We start from the raw sequence: 21,613 nt of genomic DNA on the forward strand, positions 1-21,613 counted from the left end.
CAAAATAGACATAATAAAGAAATTTAAATGCTCATTTAAAATATAACCTTGTAATACTAACATTTAAGAATGATCATGAATGTAATTCTTCTCTCTTCTGGTTGTCAGGAAACCCTGGTGGCGTAGTGATTAAGTCCTATGGCTGCTAACCAAAGGGTTGGCAGTTCAAATCTGCCAGGTGCTCCTTGGAAACTCTATGGGGTAGTTCTACTCTGTCCTATAGGATCCCTATGAGTTGGAATTGGCTTGACGGCACTGGGTTTTTTTGTTTTCTGTTTGTCAGAGTACCTTACAACAGAATTTAACTTTCAAAATAGCATAGTATTCTAGTATTCTAGTGTATGGATATGACTTATATAACCATTTGCATTGGACGTATAGTTGAAATTACTTTTGTTGCAATAAATAATATGACTGTCAAAAAATTTACATAATTGTTTCTAGGAGGGGCAGAAATTGACTGAAAGAGGGTATGAGGGAACTTTCTAGGAAGACGGGACCATTCTATATTAGGACAGGCATTTGATTTATTCAGGGGCATGCATGCATTTGTCAAATGAATGGGACTGTGTACGTAAAGCCTGTGCTTTCAACGGTGTTAAATTACACCTCAATAAACAGTTCATATAAAAGCATAAGAAAAAGAAATGAACACAAAGAAAAATGGGCAAAAGCTAAACACAGAAAACTTCTAGAAGAATTATAAACCAGCCGTCAATTTATGGAGAGATGCTCAACTTCCTTAGTAATTTAAAACTTTTAAATGGAAATAACAGTGATACTTTTCCCTACACCTTCATTCTCTTCTTTACTGTTGATGAATATGTTAATTGATACAATTTACAGGAGGGCAATTTAAGAGTATTTAACAAAATCCTCTAACGTACGTAACCTAAAACGTAGTGATCCCAGATATATGTTAATTTATCTTTCAGATAAACCAACAAGAATGCATAAAAAGATGTTTTTTTTATAGGACATTTACTTTAGCAATGTTTTTACAATATGAAAACTTTGGAAGCCACCTTAAAGTCCATCAGTGCTGGGAAGGATTAAAACATATTATGGCTTGCCTATACAATGGAATACTGTACAGCCTTTTAATATAGTACAGTAGATCTATACAGACTTGAAAGTATTTCACGATATTTTGTTAAGTAGGCATATTTTTAAATAACTATACTTACATACATGTGTATGTGTTTGTACAAAACTATCTGGAGAGTCATAAGGTACATTTTTAACAATGGCTACCCTTTGTGGTGTCCTATTACAGGGACAGGTTCAACTTTTTTATTTTTTATGCAAATTGCTTTCATTTGTAAGAGTGTGCGATTGCTTTCAAATTAAAACACAGACTCCAAACCATATTATACATGTTTTCAAGAAATTTATGAATGAAAGAAGTAAAAAATATATTCACAAACCTTCTAGAGGTTGCAGCAGACACAGAATTTTGGATAGAGATTATTTCTCATAAATATTGAGACATTTAGATCAGCCTGGATAACACATTATTAAAATTGAGTGTGGCCACCATAATTCTTTATGTAATTTTGTTTTAGTTCTAATTTGCTAACTTGACCCAAAATATACTGAATAGTGTATTTTAGGCAGAAACATGATGATTAACCTAAGTGGGGTTCTCTACTGCCTGTGCTGAGAAAATACTTAGACAAAACCATGGACACAGCTGTCTTGTTGGAGCAGTTCTACAAAACCACTCTCCCTGGGTCCACGCACTCTTAGCTTCACTATTTCTCCACCAGGAGAGCCCAACCCCTTTTATCCCACCATTTCCTCTTGCGAAAAGAATTAAGAGCACGTTTTGGCCCATCCCAGAGGAACCAGCAGGAAACCAGCTCTTCCATAACACAGTTCTTCCCACTCCTGTATCCACGTTAGTTCTCCTGGATGGTCTCTTCAGGGCTTACAGTGACTTCACGGTAGATGAAGGATTAGGCTCATGGAGCAAAGCACCTGGGTGAGGTGTACCAGAAAGCCGGCTCCCCTGTGATCTCTGAAGAACATGTTGGATCTGAGGCTTGGGCTCATGGATGGTTTTAAAAAGGTGGAATATTCCATAGTTTTACATTGCATCTTCATAGTCCACATCCATATTGCTTGCCTGCTTCACCTTAGAATAGATGGCTAAGGAGACCTGGAAGCAAAGGGTCATAGATAGGACTAAAGCAGAGAAGACAGCAGAACATGCCTCCCACCAGCCCACTTCCCCTGTAGCCTAGATGCATACTACCATGGTATACCACACAGCATATAAATTAGAGCCTCTTTGAAGACTGTGGTCCAAGGGCAGCATTTTCAAAGGGTCTTCATCCCACCGGTGGGCCACAGAGGTGCTCCTGATGAGCTACAAACTGACCCAAAGATGCAAGGGCTTCTCTCATTCTTATGGGCTGTTATAAGGCAGTTCCATGGGCTGTCATCTACTAAGGGATGTCAGAATTTTGTATTTGTAAACTAAATTTAGTGTGTCACTGGAGCTTACCAAGGACTTGAATTCTGTCTTGTTATGGATTGAATGAAAACCCTGGTGGCGTAGTGGTTGAGTGCTACAGCTGCTGGCCAAAAGGTTGGCAGTTCAAGTCCACCAGGCGCTCCTTGGAAACTCTATGGGGCAGTTCCACTCTGCCCTATAGGGTCGCTATGAGTCAAAATCGACTCAACAGCAGTGGGTTTGGTTTTGGTTTTTTATGGATTGAATTGTGTCCCACCAAAAATACGTGTTGGAATCCTAACTCCTACAGCAGTGGATACAACCCTAGTTGGAAATAGGGTTTAATTTGTTATGTTAATGAGGTCATATCAGTGTAGAGTGTGTCGTAAGCCTAATTACTCCTAAATTATACAAAAGAGCAGATTAGAAACAGGTAAAATAAAAGTCATGTGAAGCTCATCAAGGAACTGAGGAATATTGGGGCTACAGAAGCTAAGTATCTTCCTTCAGAGCCGAAAGAGAGAGAGCCTTCCCCTATAACTGGTAGCCTGAATTCAGACTTCTAGCCTCCTGAGCTAGAATTTCTGTTCTTTAAAGCCACTTACTTTCAGTACTTCTATTATAGCATCACTGGGAAACTAAGTCATGTCCTGAGACATCTGGTTGCCCACACTACGCTAGACAAAATTATAAAGCACCTGTCGCCTTTGCACACACAAAAGGGTTGAAATTCTGCAATTACCAGAAACGATTTTTATAACATCGGTGATGTCTTAAGTTGTTCAAGGTTCACAAATCACTATTACAATCACTATTAGTATAGGTTTGTTTAATAATAATTTAGTGGATTGTTTGGCTAACCTTATATCACAGTTATATATGGATGGCTCAACAATATTTGGGACACAGAATTTCAAGTAAATAGGCTTTTTAGACTAGGTAGTACTATGTTTCAACTACAAATCATTCATATGCCTATTGCTAAATGTCCATTTAAAACCGAAACCAAACTTGCTGCCATCAAATCGATTCCGACTCGTAGACACCCTATAGGACAGAGTAGAATTGCCCCATAGCATTTCCAAGGAGAGGCTGGTGGATTTGAATTGCTGACCTTTTGGTTACCAGCTAAGCTCTTAACCACTACGCAACCAGGGCTCCAAATGTCCATTTAGGCCTCCAAAATATTCCTTATACAGTGATACTTTATTGTTACAACGCATTTTTGACCCCCACTGTGTGGGGAGATGGGGAAGGAGGTGGACTATGAAATCGTTTGCTTTTCCTAAATGACCATAATTTTAAAAGTTTGAGAACCAGTGCCCAGAGGAAAGACAGCAAGGGCATGGAGGAAAGAACAACAGGGGCTTTAACTCACCTCATCCTCAGTAAGTGTCCTTGGCGGCTCTAAAGTGGAGAAAAAGATAAATACGCTAAGCTCCCACTTCTATTGAAAGTCCTTGCCTAAACTGGCATTAATATAGGCTTCTTCCTCTCTCATCTGCCGCCCGTGAATTGAATTCCATTAATATTTTCACTCTTGCTTTTCTACCTATTACAAATAAGATTTCCTTACTCCACAGGGGAATATTGGCAGCCCGGGGGTCGGGAGTAAATACACCCCTCCTGACAGAGGAGGGGTCTTTATACCACTCAGATTTGCTGAGCCCAACACGCGTGCGAAGCGCAGCAGCAAAATAATTAGGTGGCTGTGATGGGGCTGCTTTGGGAGGCCGTGGGACCACTCCGAGAGAGCAGACAGAGGCCATCGTCTCTGCTGCTGCTGCGGTGACACTGGGCGGTGAGACGTTAAACAGGCCAAGTTAACGTTAGCACTGTGATCTACTCCAGGCTGCTTCCGGACCAAGGACCAGTTTTCAGAGAGGGACGGTAGTGCTCAGAGCCGGCTCCAGGCAGCTGCTCTGCTGGGCGCCGCCATTGATTCTCCTCTTGGTTCCAGGAAGGAAAAGAGGCAGACCCAAAGTCAGTCCTCATCTCTCACCTGCTGCTGGTTTCCGTTCCTGCTGGCTACAGTACACCAGTGAGTAGACGTCATCCCCACTTAGAACGTTCACTGAAAAAGAGGAAAGGAGGCATCAGGACACAGTCTCCTCTTCTTGCCGTTCGACTCACTCCATACCTGTCCACCCATCACAGCCCTGAAGACACAGGAGTCATTTATTTGCAGAGGTGGCTGGGGCCCAGCACGGCCAGGTTGTGGTAGCAGACATCACCCCATGACCCCTTCCCCAGCTAACTCTGCACATTTTGGCACAGGTCATTTGGGACACCTCACCATTTTCATACACGGGCTGCAGCGGCGCTGGGGTAGGTGAGTTGACATAGGTAAAGTCTTGGGGTACAGGGCTGGGAGGGCTCCTGCAAACACAGAAACATATGCTTTCATTTGGGGTAGTGAGTGAGACGTCGAAGGAGAGAAACCTGTTAGAAACTGTCTTGAGTGGAACAATAATTCCTGGGCAAATCAGCATCTGGATGGCACGGCTCTATGGGACAAGCCGCCATCCTCCACACGGGCTGCGTGGGGCATTGCACAGTGGGCTTGGTGTTGTTGGTAGTTGCCGTGAAGTCGGTTCTGACTCATGGTGACCTCATGTAGAGCAGAACTAAACCTTGCCCCGTCCTTCACCACTTCGTAATCTTTGGTGTGTTTGAGCCTATTTATTGTTGCAGCTACTGTGTCAATCCACCTCCCTGAGGGTTTCCCTCATTTTCACCCACGCTCCTTTACTAAACACGATGTCCTTTTCTAGTGACTGGTCTTTCCTTATGATGTGTTCACAGTAAGCTAGCCAAAGCCTCACTATCCTCGATTCTAAGGGACATTCTTAGGGCAGAGCACGCAGTAGGGTGTATTTTTCATGAGTGTAAGGTCCTTCCTTATCTGACTGTCTCCCTGTGGGATCGCTCACACCCAGAATAGTGTCAGTCACATAATAGGTATTCAGTAAATATTGAATGAAGAATATGGATTCACCCTAGATGGAAAACAGGTGGCTAGATGGAACAAGCAGCTTGAGAATGGGCCAGAAGAAAGTGGTCCCACGTATACATGCACCACTGAAAGAGTGTTACTCTGATTTGGGGAAAAAAATCTGTTTATCGTTGGCATAAATAATACACTATAAAAATATGTCGACTAAATATTGGTATCCCCAGATGGAAGTATTTTAAATCTTTTCCTCCTTTAAACTTCCAAAGAACTTCAACAACTTTTCAGGAAGTTTATTACTCTCTGTCTTGCATTACAGAAATGGGTCTATACCTTGTTGTTGTTTTTACTGTTGTTGTTAGGTGCCATCAAGTTGGTTCCAACTCAGAGCAACCCTACGTACAACAGAACAAAATGTTGTCCAGTCCTATGCTATCCTCATAATTGTTGCTGTGTTTAAGACCATTGTCACACCCACTGTGTCAGTACATCTCATTGAGGGTCTTCCTCTTTTTCACTGACCCTCTATTTTACCAAGCACGATGTTCTTCTCCAGGGCCTGGTCCAACCTCCTGGTCTATATCTTACCTACCTTAAAATACTTTAAGACTCTCAAGATCTTTTCATATTTTCAGGCCCGTCATCACTTAACAGAATGATTTACAGGCCTTCAGACATGGTGGACTAATTGAAAGAATGGATAACTCTAGTCAAAGCCATACAACTTTCTTATTTTTACTAATGAAGTAAAAGAGATGAATTAAGAAGAAAGATGAAAGGATTTAAGTGAATTAGTTAATATATGAAATCGAACAGAAGAGGAAGAGAAATTGAAGGTTCAGGCAGCAGTGGAAGGACTCTGGAGTGACAGTGTTTGATATAATGAAGATGTGAGAAGCTCATGAGAGAGGACAGCTCAAATTTTTAAAAATTATTTTGCTGCATTATTGGCACACACAGAGAAAGCAGAGGCCTCACCTGAGTGGATCCCTGGCTGACCGTTTTCCTGCAAGTCAAACAAAGAAGTACACATGTGAATGGAGGGAGCCCTCTCTCTCAGTGTTTTCCTACAGCACCTGTGCAAGGAACGTCCCTTGTGCCCGATACCCATCCGTGGCCAGACCCCAGGGTGAGCTCAGGGGACAGCCTAGTGATTGTTAGGCAGAGATTTCATCCCCAGATGAAGAGACTTGGGTCCAAAATAGTTCAATAGGCTCAAAGCCACAAAGCTCACTTGTACCAGAACTAGAATTTGAACCTAAGCCTCCAAAACATCAAGTCTATTGTAATTTTTGTTTCTGGTTTTGCAACCACACCATCTAATCTTTTCATGACAAGAGTACTTGCAGGTAGGTATTGCCACAGTCCTATTATAAATGGAGTGAACAAAACCATTGCTGTCCAGTCAATTCCAACTCATAGCAACCCTAAAGGACAGATCGGAACTGCCCCATAGGGTTTCCAAGGAGCGCCTGGTGGACTCAAACTGCTGACCTTTTGGTTAGCAGCCATAGCTCTGAACCACTACGCCACCAGGGTTTCCATAGATGGAGTGAGGAGCCCAAATATGCCAGAAAGGCTTGAAATTTAAATACAGATCTCACATTGTCCTCTCTTGCCCAGTTTCCAACTTGCTCAATGGAGGACAGGAGAACAAATTTAAACATACAAATGAAGACAGGATTACCAGTTGTGACAGAGCATGGACCTAAAAACTTGGTACTCTGGTGAAGAATAATAAAAGGGAACAGTTGTAGGCTCAGTGGCCAAATGAAATCTCTTTGAGGAAATGGCATTTAAGCTGAAAAGTGAGAAAGATCCAGCACTGAGTAGAAAGTATAGATGTGTAGATGAGTAAGTCAGGGAGAAGGAAAAGGTAACAATTTATGCATTGACTAGAACAAGGGTATGGTCAGTATAGCTGGAGCTCTTAACTGTACTTCTCTTCCGTTGCTGTTAGTTGCCATCGAGTCAATTATAACTCGTGGTGACCCCATGTGTGCAGAGTAAAAGTGCACTCCATAGGGTTTTCAACGGCTATGACCTTTCAGAAGCAGATCTGTCTTTTGAGGCACCACTGGTGGGTCTGTACCACCAACCTTTCAGTTAGTAGTCCAGCACTTAGCAATTTGCCCCACCCAGGGAACCAACTTCTCTGTTGTTGTTTTAGGTGCTGTCAAGTTGGGTTCCAGCTCATAGTGACCGTATGCATAACAGAACGAAACACTGCCCGGCCCTGCTCCATTCTCACAATTGTTGCTGTGTTTGCGTCCATTGTTGCAGCCACTGTGTCAACCCATCTCACTGACATTTCTCTTATTTAGTTAATTTCTATATAAAAAATTAAATCACAGAAGCACAAGTTTTCAGTTGAACCTTAACTGATAACACATGGGAGATAGAGGACTATTTGAAAACTTTAAGTTAATAGGTGCCATTCCTACTCATTGGTGGTTGTGAGCAGACCTGTAGCCAGGGTGGTTAGCAGGATATATTCATATTTTACAATATACACATCACAGATCCAGTCTAGTCCAGTGAAAACAAATGTTGCAGTAACAGATTCCCAATCTCTATAAATACTAACCTATTTTTTTCTTGAGCCAGTAACAAAAGAGTAGGACGACAGAGGTGGGACCAAGGGTGCCGAGTAGCCCCTCGATGACTCCTATAGTAAGAAGTTCCCTTCTGTCCTTGGTAGGCACTGAAAGGAGAGACCTGTGCATGAGCTTGGGGTACGGAGAGCAGAGATCTTGGGTGTGGGTTGCAGCCCGGATCTGCTCTTCTTAGGGGGGCTTGCAGCATATCAAGTTGATGAAAGAAGAAGCACCCAGCATTTTGGCCCTCCACACTCCCCAGATGCATCGTTTAGAACAGCACCAACCGCAGAAGCTTCATCTTTGGTAGCACCCCACCAGCAGCACTGTGGCAGCATCAACAAAACTTTCTCAGGAAGCTGGGAAAGAGACATGGACCAACACAGTTCTGTAGCCTGAGCTATACCTGTGATGTTGAGTAGCACGGCTTCACTGTGCTGGGTCCCCAGGCCATTGTCGGCCTCACAGAAGTAGTTCCCAGAATGCTCTGCAGTCAGGTTGAAGGATGCTCCTCCTCCAGAGGGGGCTGAGCTGTTCCCCAAGATGATATCTTCGTGATAGAACCGGTATAGGATTGGGGGAGAGCCTCTTTGGGCCTCACAGTGAAGCTCCACCACATCCCCCACCACAGCCTGGGCCCCAGTAGCCCTGAGGGTGAGGACTGGATGAGACACTGGAACTGACAGAAATAGTCAGGTGTCAGAGGGGTCTCTTATGCTGGCACAGACTCATAATCACTGGCCACAGAGGCTCAGCCCCATTTGAACTTCCTCAGGGTGTCCCTAGGGAACATGGAGCCCAGCTTGAGACCTGCTGGTTGAGACGAATAGTGAAACTTACTTCTGACAGTGATGCTCACCAGCCCACTGAGGCTGGGGCCATAGCCATTGTCAGCTGCACAGTAATATTGCTCAGCATCACTCTCCCTCGCCGTAAGGATCTCAAAGTCTGCAGTTAAGGAACGCAGGGTCTTTGTGCCCAGTTTGAAACCCATGGCCCCTTTGTACCAGAGGAAGGTGATGTTTCCTGTGCCCTTAGCGACCGAGCAGACAAGGACCAGCTTTTTTCCCTCCATCACCTGGCCCCCTGGGGGCTGTGTCTCCAAGCTCACATCAGAGACGCGGACTCCTGTGTGAATAGAAGATGACATAAGAGGAGTCTGAGTAGGGAGGATTTCAGGGGCAGGGAGCAGATATGACAGCGATGAAAGCAAAAACCCAAGGTAAAGTCAGTGATATATACACTTTAAAGGAAAAAAGGGAGTCTCTGCTGATTTGGAATTGCAGATGATAGTGTAAGAACGCAAAGAATATTGAATACACCATGGATATACCATGGACTGTAAGAAGAATGAACAAATCTGTCCTGGAAGAAGCACAGCCAGAATGCGCCTTAGAAGCAAGGATGGTGAGACTTCATCTCAGGTATTTTGGGCATGTTATCAGGAGGGACGAGTCCCTGGAGAAAGACATTATGCTTAGTAGACAGCGAAAAAGAGGAAGGCCCACAACAAGATGGATTGGCACAGTGGCTGCAACAATGGGCTCAAGCATAACAACAATTGTGAGGATGGCACAGGACCAGGCAGTGTTTGGTTCTGTTGTACATAGGGTCCCTGTGAGTCAGAACTGACGCGACAGCACTTAACTAAGTGTAAGAAAGACACCATAATATTACCATGGAGGATGTAGGTCAATGTGACTCCCAGATATAGAGAGAGATTCAGGTACATCTCTAGACCAGCTCCTATTCCCATGGGAACAGAATACAGCAGACAGGGAGGACCAGTTCAGGGAGGACCAGTTCAGGGAGGACCATCCCTGAGTTTCCAAACCCTCAATTTTCTAGATACAGTAGTATGGTGGGTTACAAGTTCAGGTTGCAAATCGAACTGCCTGTGTTTGAATGTTGGTTCCAACTCTTACTTGCTGTGTGTCCTCTATCAAATTACTTAACTTCTCTGAGACTCAGTTTCTTATCTGCAAAATGGAGATGATAACGATAGTTATCTTCCGTAGTTGTGAAGATTCAATTCGACAACGTGCAGCATTAGGACAGGACTTGCTGTACACTAACTGTGCGTGAAGACAGCTATGATTTTTTTGTTCCGGTCCAGTTTCACCAGTGTTGAGTTTTAAGCATGTTAGGAAAACCCAGCCTTTTGGAAGTAGTAGACATTTGCTTTATGGCACAGTGGATATGCCTTTGTCTGAGAATAGGAAAGGATGTTGGAAGTGTCCATCCTGAAATGGAATAACATGGTTCAAAATCACTAACACCCTCTTTTCTATTTATCTTTCAAAATCAAGCTCCAACTTCCTTCCATAAGCCCTTTTCCAATAGCCTATTCCATATTCTTCTTCTATAAAACCTCTTACCACCTCAGTCAGATTTCTCCTTCTCTGCAGCCTCTACTAATAGCCAACCCTAGACCATACAACACCACATAGTTTATCTCAGGTATTCAGGGTGCTGGTTGAACAAACACTTCTTGTAGTCAGAGATCATGTATCATGCAACAATAATTTTCCCCTACACCTTCCAGCACAGTGAAGATACACAGTGTCTCCAAAATATTCTTCTGTTTGCCTGAATGGGAACAGCAAGGATAAGGGAACACCTCTTAAGGATTCTGTTATGGTTTGAATTGTGTCCTCTAAAAACTACGTGTTGGAGTCCTGACCCCTACGCCTGTGGGTGAAATCCCGTTTGTAAATAGGGTTCTTCTTTATGATAATGAAGCCATGTCAGTGTAGGGTGTGTCCTAAACCAAATCATCTCGGAGTGATAGAAGGAACAGCCTAGACACACAGACACGCAAGTGTGAAGGAGAGAAGATAGACGCCACATGTAAATCGCCAAGGGACTGAGGAGCCTGGAAGAGACAAGGATCTCCACCCAAGAATCACATCCTGAATTTGGACTTCTAGCCTCCTGAACTGTGAGGAAAAAAATTTCTGTTTGCTAAAGCCACCCATTTATGGTATTTGTGTTATAGCAGCACTAGGAAACTAGACAGATCTGATAGAGAGGTTCAGGTCCATCTCTAGACTAGCTCCTATTCCCTCGGGAGCAGAACACAGCAGAGAAGGATGACCAGCCTCATGCCACTGCCCCTTTTGGCCCACCCTGGTCGACATGCCCCACTGGCACTCACTCTGCACGTCTATCCAGAACCTCTGGCTCCGTATAACTCGAGTTTTCTCTGGCTTTGCCTCACACCAGTAAGACCCTGAGTTTTCACGCCACATTTTGGGAATCTGAAGCTTTGGGGAGGTGTTGCAGGGCAATCTCTGGTTCCAGACATCACTGAAGAAGCAGAACTGAAGCTGGACACCTGCTGTCTGTGGAGCTGGGTAGATCTTACAGATCAGAGTCATCGAGCTCCCCTCTATAGGCCGGGTGGGACTAGCTATCAGAAGCAGCTCTAGAGAAAAAAGAAACACATATTCCAGGGTGAAGGGGTTCAGAGTTCCTGGTGAGGGGCACTTTTGGTTCTCAGCACTGGTAAACAGGGCTCAAAGAACCAGCCAGCTGGACACACAGTCTATCCCTCATATGACCCTCTCACAGTGGCCTGTGGGCTTCCCTTTGCCATGAGTCCACTCTGCTCACACCTCCCACCACACACACACACACACACACACACATCCTGCCCCTGTGCAGCAGCGTCCTTTACCTGGAATTGATCTTTTCTCTTTGTGAAGCTTCTGTCACTGGGTGGTGGAAATGGTTAAGTGCTTGGCGACTAACTGAAAAGTTGGCAGTTCAAATCCACCCAGAGGCATCTTGGAAGAAAGGCCTGGCAATCTACTTCTGAAAGATCAAAGCCTTGAAAACTCTGTGGACCAATTCTACTCTGACACACAAAAGGTTGCCATGAGTTGGAGTCAACTCCACAGCATTTTTGTTTTGTTTTGCTTTTTTTTTTTTTTGTTTTTAACTTCCTCCTCTGAATGGGGCTTGGGTGCTAACCAAAAGGTCAGCAGTTCAAATCCACCAGCAGCTCCTTGGAAACCCTACGGGGCAGCTCTGTTCTGTGTTATATGGTTGCTATGAGTCAAAATTGACTCGATGGCAGCGGGTTTGGGTTTTGGCTCTGAATGGGGTTTAGGGGAAGAGGAGGTGAGAAAGAGGTGGGGCTGGCTGCAAGGTCCTGGGCGCGGTCTCGCAGCTCAGAGCTTGCTTCAGATCGTCACAAGCTACGGAGACTACCTGGCAAATACTTGATGACGGAAACTTGGTTTCTTCATCCTCATTCTCAATGCAGCCTTTGATTCCTGCTTTAAGCGAGGATTAGTTAGGTATGTGGTTTTATGGCATAACAGCAGGGCCAGAAGAACACAAGGCATGAGTTAGACTTGAGCAAATATCACGTGAGGAACTCAGAAGACTGGGTTGCTTCTGAAACTCTCTTTTGACAGGAATTCGTAATCCATTAGAGCCTGCATTCCTGAGTTCTTGAGGCTGCAGAACAACCTCTTTTAACACTGTGGTATTTCACGCACAAAAAAAAACCCAAAACCCATTGCTGGTGAGTCGATGCCAACTCACAGTGACTCTATAGGACACAGTAGAACTGCCCCATTGAGTTTCCAAGCAACGCCTGGTACATTCAAACTGTTAACTTTTGGTTAGCAACCATAGCACTTAACCATTACACCACCAGGGTTTCCATTTTAGGCACAAAAGAGTAATTCTCACATTCATTAGGTGTAAACATGCCTTAGTGAAAGATCCCCTGTGAGGGGATCTTGTCCTCCTCTCCTCATCTGGGTAAGGGAGGACTTTAAATCAGTACCAAAGCTAAATTAGTTTACATAAACCGGGGTCTGAGAGAAACTGTAGCACTTGGTGCTGCAGGGCAGGGCTAGAGATGGAAGGAGGCAGTGCTACTACTCCATTTATTGTGTGGACCAAGGATTGACTGTAAGGTTCGTCTCCAAGGATGTCCAGCATTTCCTCCATCACCTCTGGTGGAGCACCCAGCTGGGAAGTACGCAGGGACCTTAGTGCCTCCGAGGCTGGAGGACAGAGATTCTCTAGCTTCAGTCTTCGGCACCCTCTGCCTTCCTTGCCAAAATACTATCTTCCTCCCCACACTGCGCTTCCCAGAAATAAGATGGTGTTCTTGAGGTCAGAGCAAGACCTGTACATGCGTTGAGCAGGCACACGTCAGGTGCAGAGACTGGCGTAAACAGCTCAGCCCAGGCCCAAGGGAGCCACTGATGTGTTTATACACCTCAGCAGTGTCAGCAGGGTGTGTCTTGGACGAGCAGGGGCTGCTCAGACAGCCATTCACCGGCCTCCTCCAGTGACAAGGCACCCACAGACCGCGAAGAAGAAAGGGAAGTTGCAACTCACCGGTTGGTTCACAGAGTGGAGCTGGAAGAGAAGGCAGCAGAGATCAGTAGAGAGCAGCAAAGTTTAACTCTACAATCCACCCTCCTTCCCTCTTACCCTCCCCCATCTCTGCCTTTCTTCCTCCTTAACCTTCTCTTTCCTCCCTCTTTCTCTTCTGCCCTCTCTCCTTTCATATTCTACTCCCCTTTCCTGCCTCCCTTTCTTCCCTCTTTTCCTTTCCCCGCATTCCACATCACTTATAAAACACCTTCCTACAAAAAACACATGGCTTTTTTTGCACCATCATAAAGTAATTTATGATCACTTTTCTCATCTGTAATTAGGAAATGGTGCCTTTGCTTTTAACTACTTGGCAGCTCCCTTCTTCACGCCCCTCACTTCTAGCCCTTCAGTTCAAAAGTGTTCCTGATCCAGCTCAAGACTCTCTGCTCATAGTAACAACAGAGTCAGACAAGGAGAGTGGAGGGGATCATCCTCAAGGTCGTGGTGCCCCTTTATTTACCAAGTTCAGATCAGAGTAAGCTTAGAGACAAGAGAAGGAATTCAGATTTCTCCAAAGACATTCTCCAAGATTGGACCAAGATATTTTGGCATAATGGTCAAGAAGAGAGCATTCTGAGGAAAATGTGAGCTCTGTAGCCAGATGGGATAGACTTAAATGCTGGCTCTTTGTCTACAAGCTGTGTGACCTTGGGAAAAATGCTTTATCTCTTTGTGCTTTAGCTTCCTTCTCTGTAAAATGGAAATAATAAGAGTACCTATCCCTAGAGTTTTTGCAAGGATTAAAAAAGCTAGTACCTATAAAGTGCTTAGAATAATGCCTGAAAATGTGTTGGCACCCAGTTAATATTGTTTTTTAGTATTATTATTATCTCTTTTAGTTCATGTTTAGTTTGAGATGCCTAATGTTTTAAATTAAATATTTATGTGAATAATTAGTTCCTCAGGTAGAGAGGAGGGAACAATGATAGGTATGATAAAAATCACATTTTGCTTATTCATGCATTCAGCAATTTTTTTTTTAATTTTACTTTAGATGAAGGTTTACAGAACAAACTAGTTTCTCATTAAACAGTTAGCACACATACTGTTGTATGACATTGGTTAACACTCCATGACATGTCAACACCCTCCCTTCTCAACCTTGGGTTCCCTATTACCAGCTTTCCTGTCCCCTGCCTTCTAGTCTTTGCCCCTGGGCTGTTGTATCCCTTTAGTCTTGTTTTGTTTTATGGGCCTATCCAGTCTTTGGATGAAGAATGACCCTCAGGAGTGACTTCACTACTGAGCTAAAAGGGTGTCCAGGGGCCATACTCTTGGGGTTTCTCCAGTCTCTGACAGGCCAGTAGGACTGTCTATTTGTGAGTTAGGATTTTGTTCTACATTTTTCTCCAGCTGTGTCCAGGGACCCTCTATTATGATCTCTGTCAGGGCAGTCAGTGGTGGTAACCGGGCACCATCTAGCTAGCTGTACTGGACTCGGTCTGGTGGAGGCCGTGGTAGATGTGGTCCATTAGTCCTTTGGACTAATCTTTACCTTGTATGTTTAGTTTTCTTTATTCTTCCTTGCTCTCAAAAGTGTGAGACTAGTGGAGTATCTTAGATGGCCACTTACAGGCTTTTAAGACCTCAGACACTACTCATCAAAGTAGAATGTAAAGAATCTTCTTTATAAATGATGCTATGCCGATTGAGCTAGATGTTCTCCCAGACCATGGTCCCCACAGCCCTCAGCCCAGCAATTTGTTCCCTCAGGGAGTTTGGATGTGTCTATGGAGTTTCCATGACCTTGCCTTGTATAAGTCGTGCTGGCTTCCAAAGTATTGTGTACTGTCTCACCCTTCACCAAAGTTACCACTTACCTATTGTCTATTTAGTGTTTTCCCGTCCCCATGCTTCCCCTCCCTCATAACCATCAAAGATTGTCTCTTTTTGTGTGTAAACCTTTTCAAGAGTTTTTACAGTAGTGGTCTCATACAATATTTGTCTTTTTGTGATTGACTTATTTCACTCAGCATAGTACCCTCCAGATTCATCCGTGTTGTGAGATGCTTTGAAGATTCATCCTTGTTCTTTATCTTGCATAGTACTCCATTGTGTGTATGTACCATAGTTTGTTTATCCGTTCATCTGTTGATGGGCATCTTTTTGCTATTGTGAACAATGCTGCAATAAACATGGGTATGCATATGTCTATTTGTGTGACAACTCGCATTTCTCCAGGATATATTCCTAGGAGTAGGATTGCTGGATCATATGGTATTTCTGTTTCTAGCTTTCTAAGTAAGTGCCATATCATTTTCCAAAATGGTCATATCATTTTGTATTCCCACCAGCAGTGCATAAGAGTTCTAATCTCCCTACAGCCTCTCCAATATTTATTACTTCTTTTTTTTTTTTTTTTTTGATTCGTGCCAGTGTTGCTGGGGTGAGATGGTATCTCTTTGTGGCTTTGATTTGCATTTCTCTAATGGCTAGTAATCTCGAGCATTTCCTCATGTGTCTGTTGGCCACTTGAATGTCTTTGGTGAAGTGTCTGTTCATTTCCTTTGCCTGTTTTTTAATTGGATTATTTGTCTTTTTGTTGTAGAGGTGTTGGATCTTCTTGTAGATTTTAGAGATTAGGTCTTTATCTGATTTCAACAAACATATTTGAGTGTTTACTATATGCCAGGCATTGTGTGGGGCACTGGGTTTACAGGAGTGAATATGAATGACATTCTGCCACCAGGGGATTTACATTATAATGAGGAGAGAGCCAATCAGCAAATAAATATATAATGTGATTTCAGAGAGTGGTCAGTGCTACAAGAAAGCAGAGAAATAAGTTACAGAATACCTGAGAACGGTCATAACTTTTTAGATAGATGTCAGTTGAGTAGAAACCTGAATGAAACCAGGGAGTGAGTATCTCTGGCAGAGTTAGCAGCAAATCCAAAGGCCTTGAGAAGGGAATGGACTTATTCAAGGAGAAATAAGAGGAAGTGTCCCTGGGACTGACTGGGAAGGGGACGGTGGTAGATACTGATGTGTGAGAAGTAGGCTGGGGCCAGTCATGGGAGGCTTTGTGGACTTAGTAACAATTGGATTTTGTTCTAGATGTGATGGGAAACCATGGACAGTTCTGAATTAATTTTTTAAATTTGTGTAGGATCACTCTTATCCTGTGAGAACAGATTATAGAAGTGCAAGAGAAGCAGGGAGAACATTAGTAGGAGAGTTTAGTCTAAAAGAGGGAGAAGGATGGTTCAGATTAGGCAGCACTGGTGCTGTTGAATGGTCAGATTCAGTATAAATTTGGAAGGTAAAATCATTAAGGATTGCTTATGGGTCAGACCTAAAGTAAAAGAAAGAGAAGAGTTACATATCACTCCTAAGGTTTTGGCCAAGCAACTGAAATAGAGAAGTTGTGGGGTGGTGGTGGCGAAGGTGTAGGGTCAAGAGATCTATTTGGATATGTTGAGTTTAAGATGCTTCTTAGAGACTGGAGCACTTATACACTGCTGGTGGGCATGTACAATGGTACAACCACTTTGAAATCAATTTGGCACCTCCTTAAAAAGCTAGAAATGGAAGTACCATATGATCTAGCAATCCCAAGCCTTGGAATAGATAGTAGAGAAATAAGAGCCATCACACAAATAGACATATGAATACCGGTGATCACTGCAGCACTGTTCACGAAAGTAAATAGATGGAAACAAACAAGGTTCCTGTCTTAGTCACCTAATGCTGCTGTAACAGAAATACCACAAGTGGATGGTTGTAACAAGAAAATTTATTTCTTCAAGGTAAAATAGGCTAAAACTCCTAATTCATGGTGTCAGCTCCAGGGGAAGGCTTTCTCTCTGTGTCAGCCTTCTTATCAGTCTTCCCTGGACTAGGAGCTTCTCTGCACAGGGACCCCTGGTCCAAAGGGCATGCTGTCCTCCCTGTGCTTCTTTCTAGGTGATATGAGGTCCCCTCACTCTGCTAGCTTCCGTTTCTTTTTAACTCTTGAGAGATAAAAGGTGGTGCAGGCCTCACCCCGGGAAACTCCCTTTACATTGTATCAGGGGTGTGACCTGGTAAGGGCGTTACAATTCTACCCTAATCCTCTTTAACATAAAATTACAATCACAAAATGGAGACAACCACAGAATACTGGGAATCATGGCCTAATCAAGTTAATACACACATTTTGGGGAGGGGACATAATTCAATCCATGATAGTGCCCATCAACAGATGAATGGATAAACAAATTATTGTATATTCACACAATGGAATACTACACAATGATAAAGAACAATGATGAATCCAGGAAACATCTCATAACGTGCCTGAATCCGGAAGGCATTATGCTGAGTGAAATTAGTTCAGTCGCAAAGGGACAAATATTGTATGAGACCACTATTATGAGGACTCAAGAAAAGGTTTAAACACAGAAGAAAACATTCTTCTATGGTTACAAGGCTGGGGAGGGAGAGGGAGGGGTATTCACTAACTAAACAGTAAAAAAGAATTATTCTAGATGAAGGGAAGGACAACACACAATACAGGGGAAGTCAGCACAACTGAACTAAACCAAAAGCTAAGAAGTTTTCTGAATACAACCAAATACTTTGAGGGACAAAGTAGCAGGTGCAGGGGTCTGGGAACCATAGTTTCAGGGAACATCTAGGTCAACGGGCATAACAAAGTATATTAAGAAAATGTTCTGCATCCCACTGTGGTGCGTGGTGTCTGGGGTCTTAAAAGCTAGCAAGCAGCCATCTAGGATGCATCAACTTGTCCCAACCCACCTGGAGCAAGGAGAATGAAGAACACCAAAGACACAAGGAAAATGTTAACCCAAGAAACAGAAAGGGCCACATAAACCAGAGACCCCATCAGCCTGAGACCAGAAGAATTAGATGGTCCCTGGCTACCACCAGTAACCGCCCTGACAAGGAACACAACAGAGTTCCTGATGGAGCAGGAGAAAAGGGGAGTGCAGAACTCAAATTCCAGTAAAAAAAAAAAAAAAAAAACAGACTTAAAAATGGTCTGACTGAGACCGGAGGGACCCCAGAAGACATGGCCCCCAGACTTTGTTAGCCCCAAACTAAAAACATTCTGGAAGCCAATTCCTCAGACAAAGATTAAACCGGACTGTGGGACATAAAATGATACTTGTGAAGAGCGTGCTTCTTAGCTCAAGTAGATATATGAGACTAAACGGGCAGCTCCTGTCTGGAGGCGAGATGAGAAGGCAGAAAGGGATACGAGCTGGTTGAACAGACGTGGGAAATGCAGGGTGGGAAGGAGGAATGTGTAGTCACCTTAAAGGGAGAGCAACTAGGGTCACATAACAATGTGTGTATAAATTTTTGTATGAGAAATTAACTTGAACTGTAAACTCTCACTTAAAGCACAATTTAAAAAAAAAGATACTTCTTAGATACCTGAATGACAGTTGAATATATGAGTGGTGTTCAAAGGAGAGGTCAAGGCTGGAGAAATAAATATAAGTTTAAGCTTAATGTGGCACTTAAAGTGACCAGATGATATTACTTGGGGAAGTGTATATGGAGAGAGAAGAGAAGTCTAGGTACCAGTCTTGGAGAGGTCCAACATTTTGAGATGAGTATAAGGAGAATTCAGTAATGATGACTGAGAACCAGCAAATATTGAGTTAAAAAGAAAACCAGCAGAGTATGGTACTCCGGAAGCCAGATGAAAATGTGTTTCAGGAAGAGGGAGTGCTCAACTATGTCAAATGCCCTGAGAGGCTTAATAAAATGAGAAATGAAAACTGATCACTGCATGGGGTGACATGGAAGTGGTTGATAATGTTAACAAGAGCAGTTTCATTGGTGTGGCGTGGAAGAAATACTGATGGACTGGGTTCAAGGAAGGATGGGGAAAAAAAAAAACCTATAGGGACCTAACACAGTTTAACAGTTGCAAGGGGTTAGGGATGCAGAGAAATCTCAATGAGGGTATGAGGGGATTATTTGAAGTGATGGAAATGTTCTGTATTTTGGTGATCGTGGTGGTTACATGTCTCTGGACATTTGTCAAAATTCACAAGAAGTAGATTAAAAAGAGAATTTTCTGGTAAGGTAAATTTAATATGAACTTTACATAGAAAGGATGGGAAGAGATGAAGTCAACAACTCACTGGAAACTTTGTAAAGAGAGACAGAGAAATGATGCAGTAGATGCAAGAGACCATTAGATCATATTTCTATTTTTTCAGATAAAAGACATTGTAGCATGTTTGTATATTCCTAGGAATAATCTAGAATGGAGAAACATTTTAATGATGGATCATGTTTTTAAGAAATCAAGAGAACCTCGGACTCAGTGCACAGCAGAGAATCCTGTCTTAGATAGGAGGAACCAAAAACCAAACCCACTGCCGTCGAGTCGATTCTGACTCATAGCGACCCTATAGGACAGAGTAGAACTGCACCCATAGAGTTTCCAAGGAGCGCCTGGCAGATTTGAACTGCCAACCTCTATGGTTAGCAGCCATAGCACTGAACCACTATGCCACCAGGGTTTCCTAGATAGGAGGAGGGACGATATAGTCACGGTAAAAGGAGGGAAGGCAGAGTCTGTGAGTACAGAGATGGCTGGGTTGGTAGATACAGCACTAGGAAGATGAGGAAAATTTCTTCTGATTGCTTCTATTTTCCCAGTGACATATGAAGCAAGGTCATGAATTGAGGGTAAGAGGAGGGTTTGAGGAGAAAGAGAAGGGATGGAAGAGTGGTCATCAAGAGTGGGAGACCATGGGCTATGAAAATATAGCAGGCTTGCAGCACTAATGATGTCCCATTTGAAATTTGGGGTCCTACATTTAAAGTGCGATAAGTCAGCAGGATTATGCCTTTTGTCTAAAATCACATTCAGCTGCTTAGGCACAAGTGGGAAGTGCTCAGAAAAGTGTGTTAATTGGGCAAGTGCTGTAGAGGAAGAGAGATTCGGGTGTATCCAAAGGAGCATTGTGGTGATGGAATCTCGGCTGAGCACTGTGAGATGTGAGAACATGGAGAGGAAGTATTGGCAATGAAAAAGTGACCCAGGGGAGCTGAAGACATGGTAAATATGGAGTGCTAGAGAGAGCGAGTATTGACAATAGGGTGTGGTGAAAGGAGGAGTAAAGGGAAATATCGCTGATAGTAAGAAGGGCAAGGAACTGAGCAGCCAGTTTTTCCCATGAATTGTATTTGTGGCTGTTGAAACAGGCACAAGGACAGAATTAGTGGTGGAAGGGAAGACAGAGACAGTGAACACTTTCTATGTGATAAAAACTGAAATGATAGCTTTCTTCAAAAATGTGGCTTCACCGCACCTTCCTGCCTGACTTGGAGCCCCTAGTTGGAAGTAGAGCCCTGAGCACCCCTGAGCATCCCCAGGCAGAAGGTTAGCCCTGGGAAGTTCCCACAGCTCTTCAGGAAGTGGAGCCCCAGTGTGATGGGATCCCATACTCTGCTTTGAGGTGTCCTACTCACCATAGATCAACAGCAGGAGCCTCAGAAGCATGAGGGTCAGGTCGGGAACTGTAACCGAAGATGTCCTTTCATCAGAGAGAATTCACCTCGGAGTTAAGAGGCAGCAGCTTGTCTGAGGTTTGAGGAAGTCAGGATCGGAAGTTACTCTTCAGCACGAGTTTACAAAAATAGATGAAGGAAGAAGAGAGGTGTGGAAGAGCACGGTGTATGCAAAGGTATAGTCTTCACTCAGGGTGTAGAAGACTATGCATTTCTCCTGTTTCCTGTGGAGGGTGAGGAAATCAAAAGTGCTCCTTTGTGTCGTTCGGTGCTGTCCAGTTGGTTCCGCCTCATAGCCACCCTATGTACGACAGAAGGAAACACTACTCGGTCCTTCGCCATTCTCACAATTATTGCTATGTTTAAGCCCGTTGTTGTAGCCACTATGTCAATCCATTTCATTCAGGGTCTTCCTTTTCTTCATCAACTTTATACTTTATCAAGCATGATGTTCTTCTCCAGGGACTGGTTCCTCCTGGTAACATGTCCAGTTTATGCAAGATGAATTCTCACCATCCTCCCTTTTAAGGAGTGTTCTGGCTGTGCTTCGTCCAAGGCACATTTGTTCATTCTTCTGGCAGTCTGGTAGATTCAGTATTCTTTGCCAATGCTATAATTCAAAGGCATCAATTCTTCCTTATTCACTGTCTAGCTTTCACAGGCATATGAGGCGAATGAAAATACCATGGCCTGGGTCACGCATACCTTAGTCCTCAAAGT

General features: G+C 43.5%; 2 protein-coding genes across 10 annotated transcripts in view; both read right to left on the reverse strand.

Moving 5' to 3' along the window:
• LOC135227225 (Fc receptor-like protein 2) overlaps window positions 1–21,613 on the reverse strand; it is a 505,822-nt gene that overhangs the window by 42,297 nt on the left and 441,912 nt on the right. The gene's annotated exons all lie outside the window — the stretch shown is intronic.
• LOC135230837 (Fc receptor-like protein 1) lies at window positions 1,294–21,597 on the reverse strand. 5 transcript variants are annotated; one of them, XM_064283030.1, is made up of 11 exons: window positions 20,855–21,250; window positions 13,373–13,393; window positions 11,166–11,435; window positions 8,849–9,136; window positions 8,415–8,558; window positions 7,999–8,115; window positions 6,390–6,417; window positions 4,755–4,837; window positions 4,461–4,532; window positions 3,837–3,865; window positions 1,295–2,161 (listed from the first exon to the last, which is right to left on the reverse strand). In XM_064283030.1, the coding sequence occupies exons 1-11, from the start codon at window positions 20,883–20,885 to the stop codon at window positions 2,090–2,092; spliced, it is 1,155 nt and encodes a 384-aa protein (XP_064139100.1). In that variant the 5' UTR covers window positions 20,886–21,250; the 3' UTR covers window positions 1,295–2,089. The 5 variants fall into 5 exon arrangements, 4 of the variants coding, with proteins under 4 accessions (XP_064139101.1, XP_064139100.1, XP_064139098.1 ...); XM_064283028.1 differs by having other exon boundaries at window positions 8,415–8,687; window positions 20,855–21,249; XM_064283029.1 differs by lacking the exon at window positions 13,373–13,393 and having other exon boundaries at window positions 8,415–8,687; window positions 20,855–21,258.

The sequence above is a fragment of the Loxodonta africana genome, chromosome 3, assembly GCF_030014295.1.
Source record: "Loxodonta africana isolate mLoxAfr1 chromosome 3, mLoxAfr1.hap2, whole genome shotgun sequence".
Classification (NCBI taxonomy): domain Eukaryota; kingdom Metazoa; phylum Chordata; class Mammalia; order Proboscidea; family Elephantidae; genus Loxodonta; species Loxodonta africana.

What these genes read in the sequence shown, in the direction of transcription:
- LOC135230837 (XM_064283028.1), bottom strand. Translation starts at nt 20,885, where the DNA reads ATGCTTCTGAGGCTCCTGCTGTTGATCTATG. An exon ending in CTGGCTCAAGAAAAAAATAG is followed by an intron (nt 6,418 to 7,998) that starts GTTAGTATTTAT and finishes TTTGACTTGCAG; the next exon opens with GAAAACGGTCAGCCAGGGAT. An exon ending in GCAGCCCGTGTATGAAAATG is followed by an intron (nt 4,533 to 4,754) that starts GTGAGGTGTCCC and finishes CCTCTTTTTCAG; the next exon opens with TGAACGTTCTAAGTGGGGAT.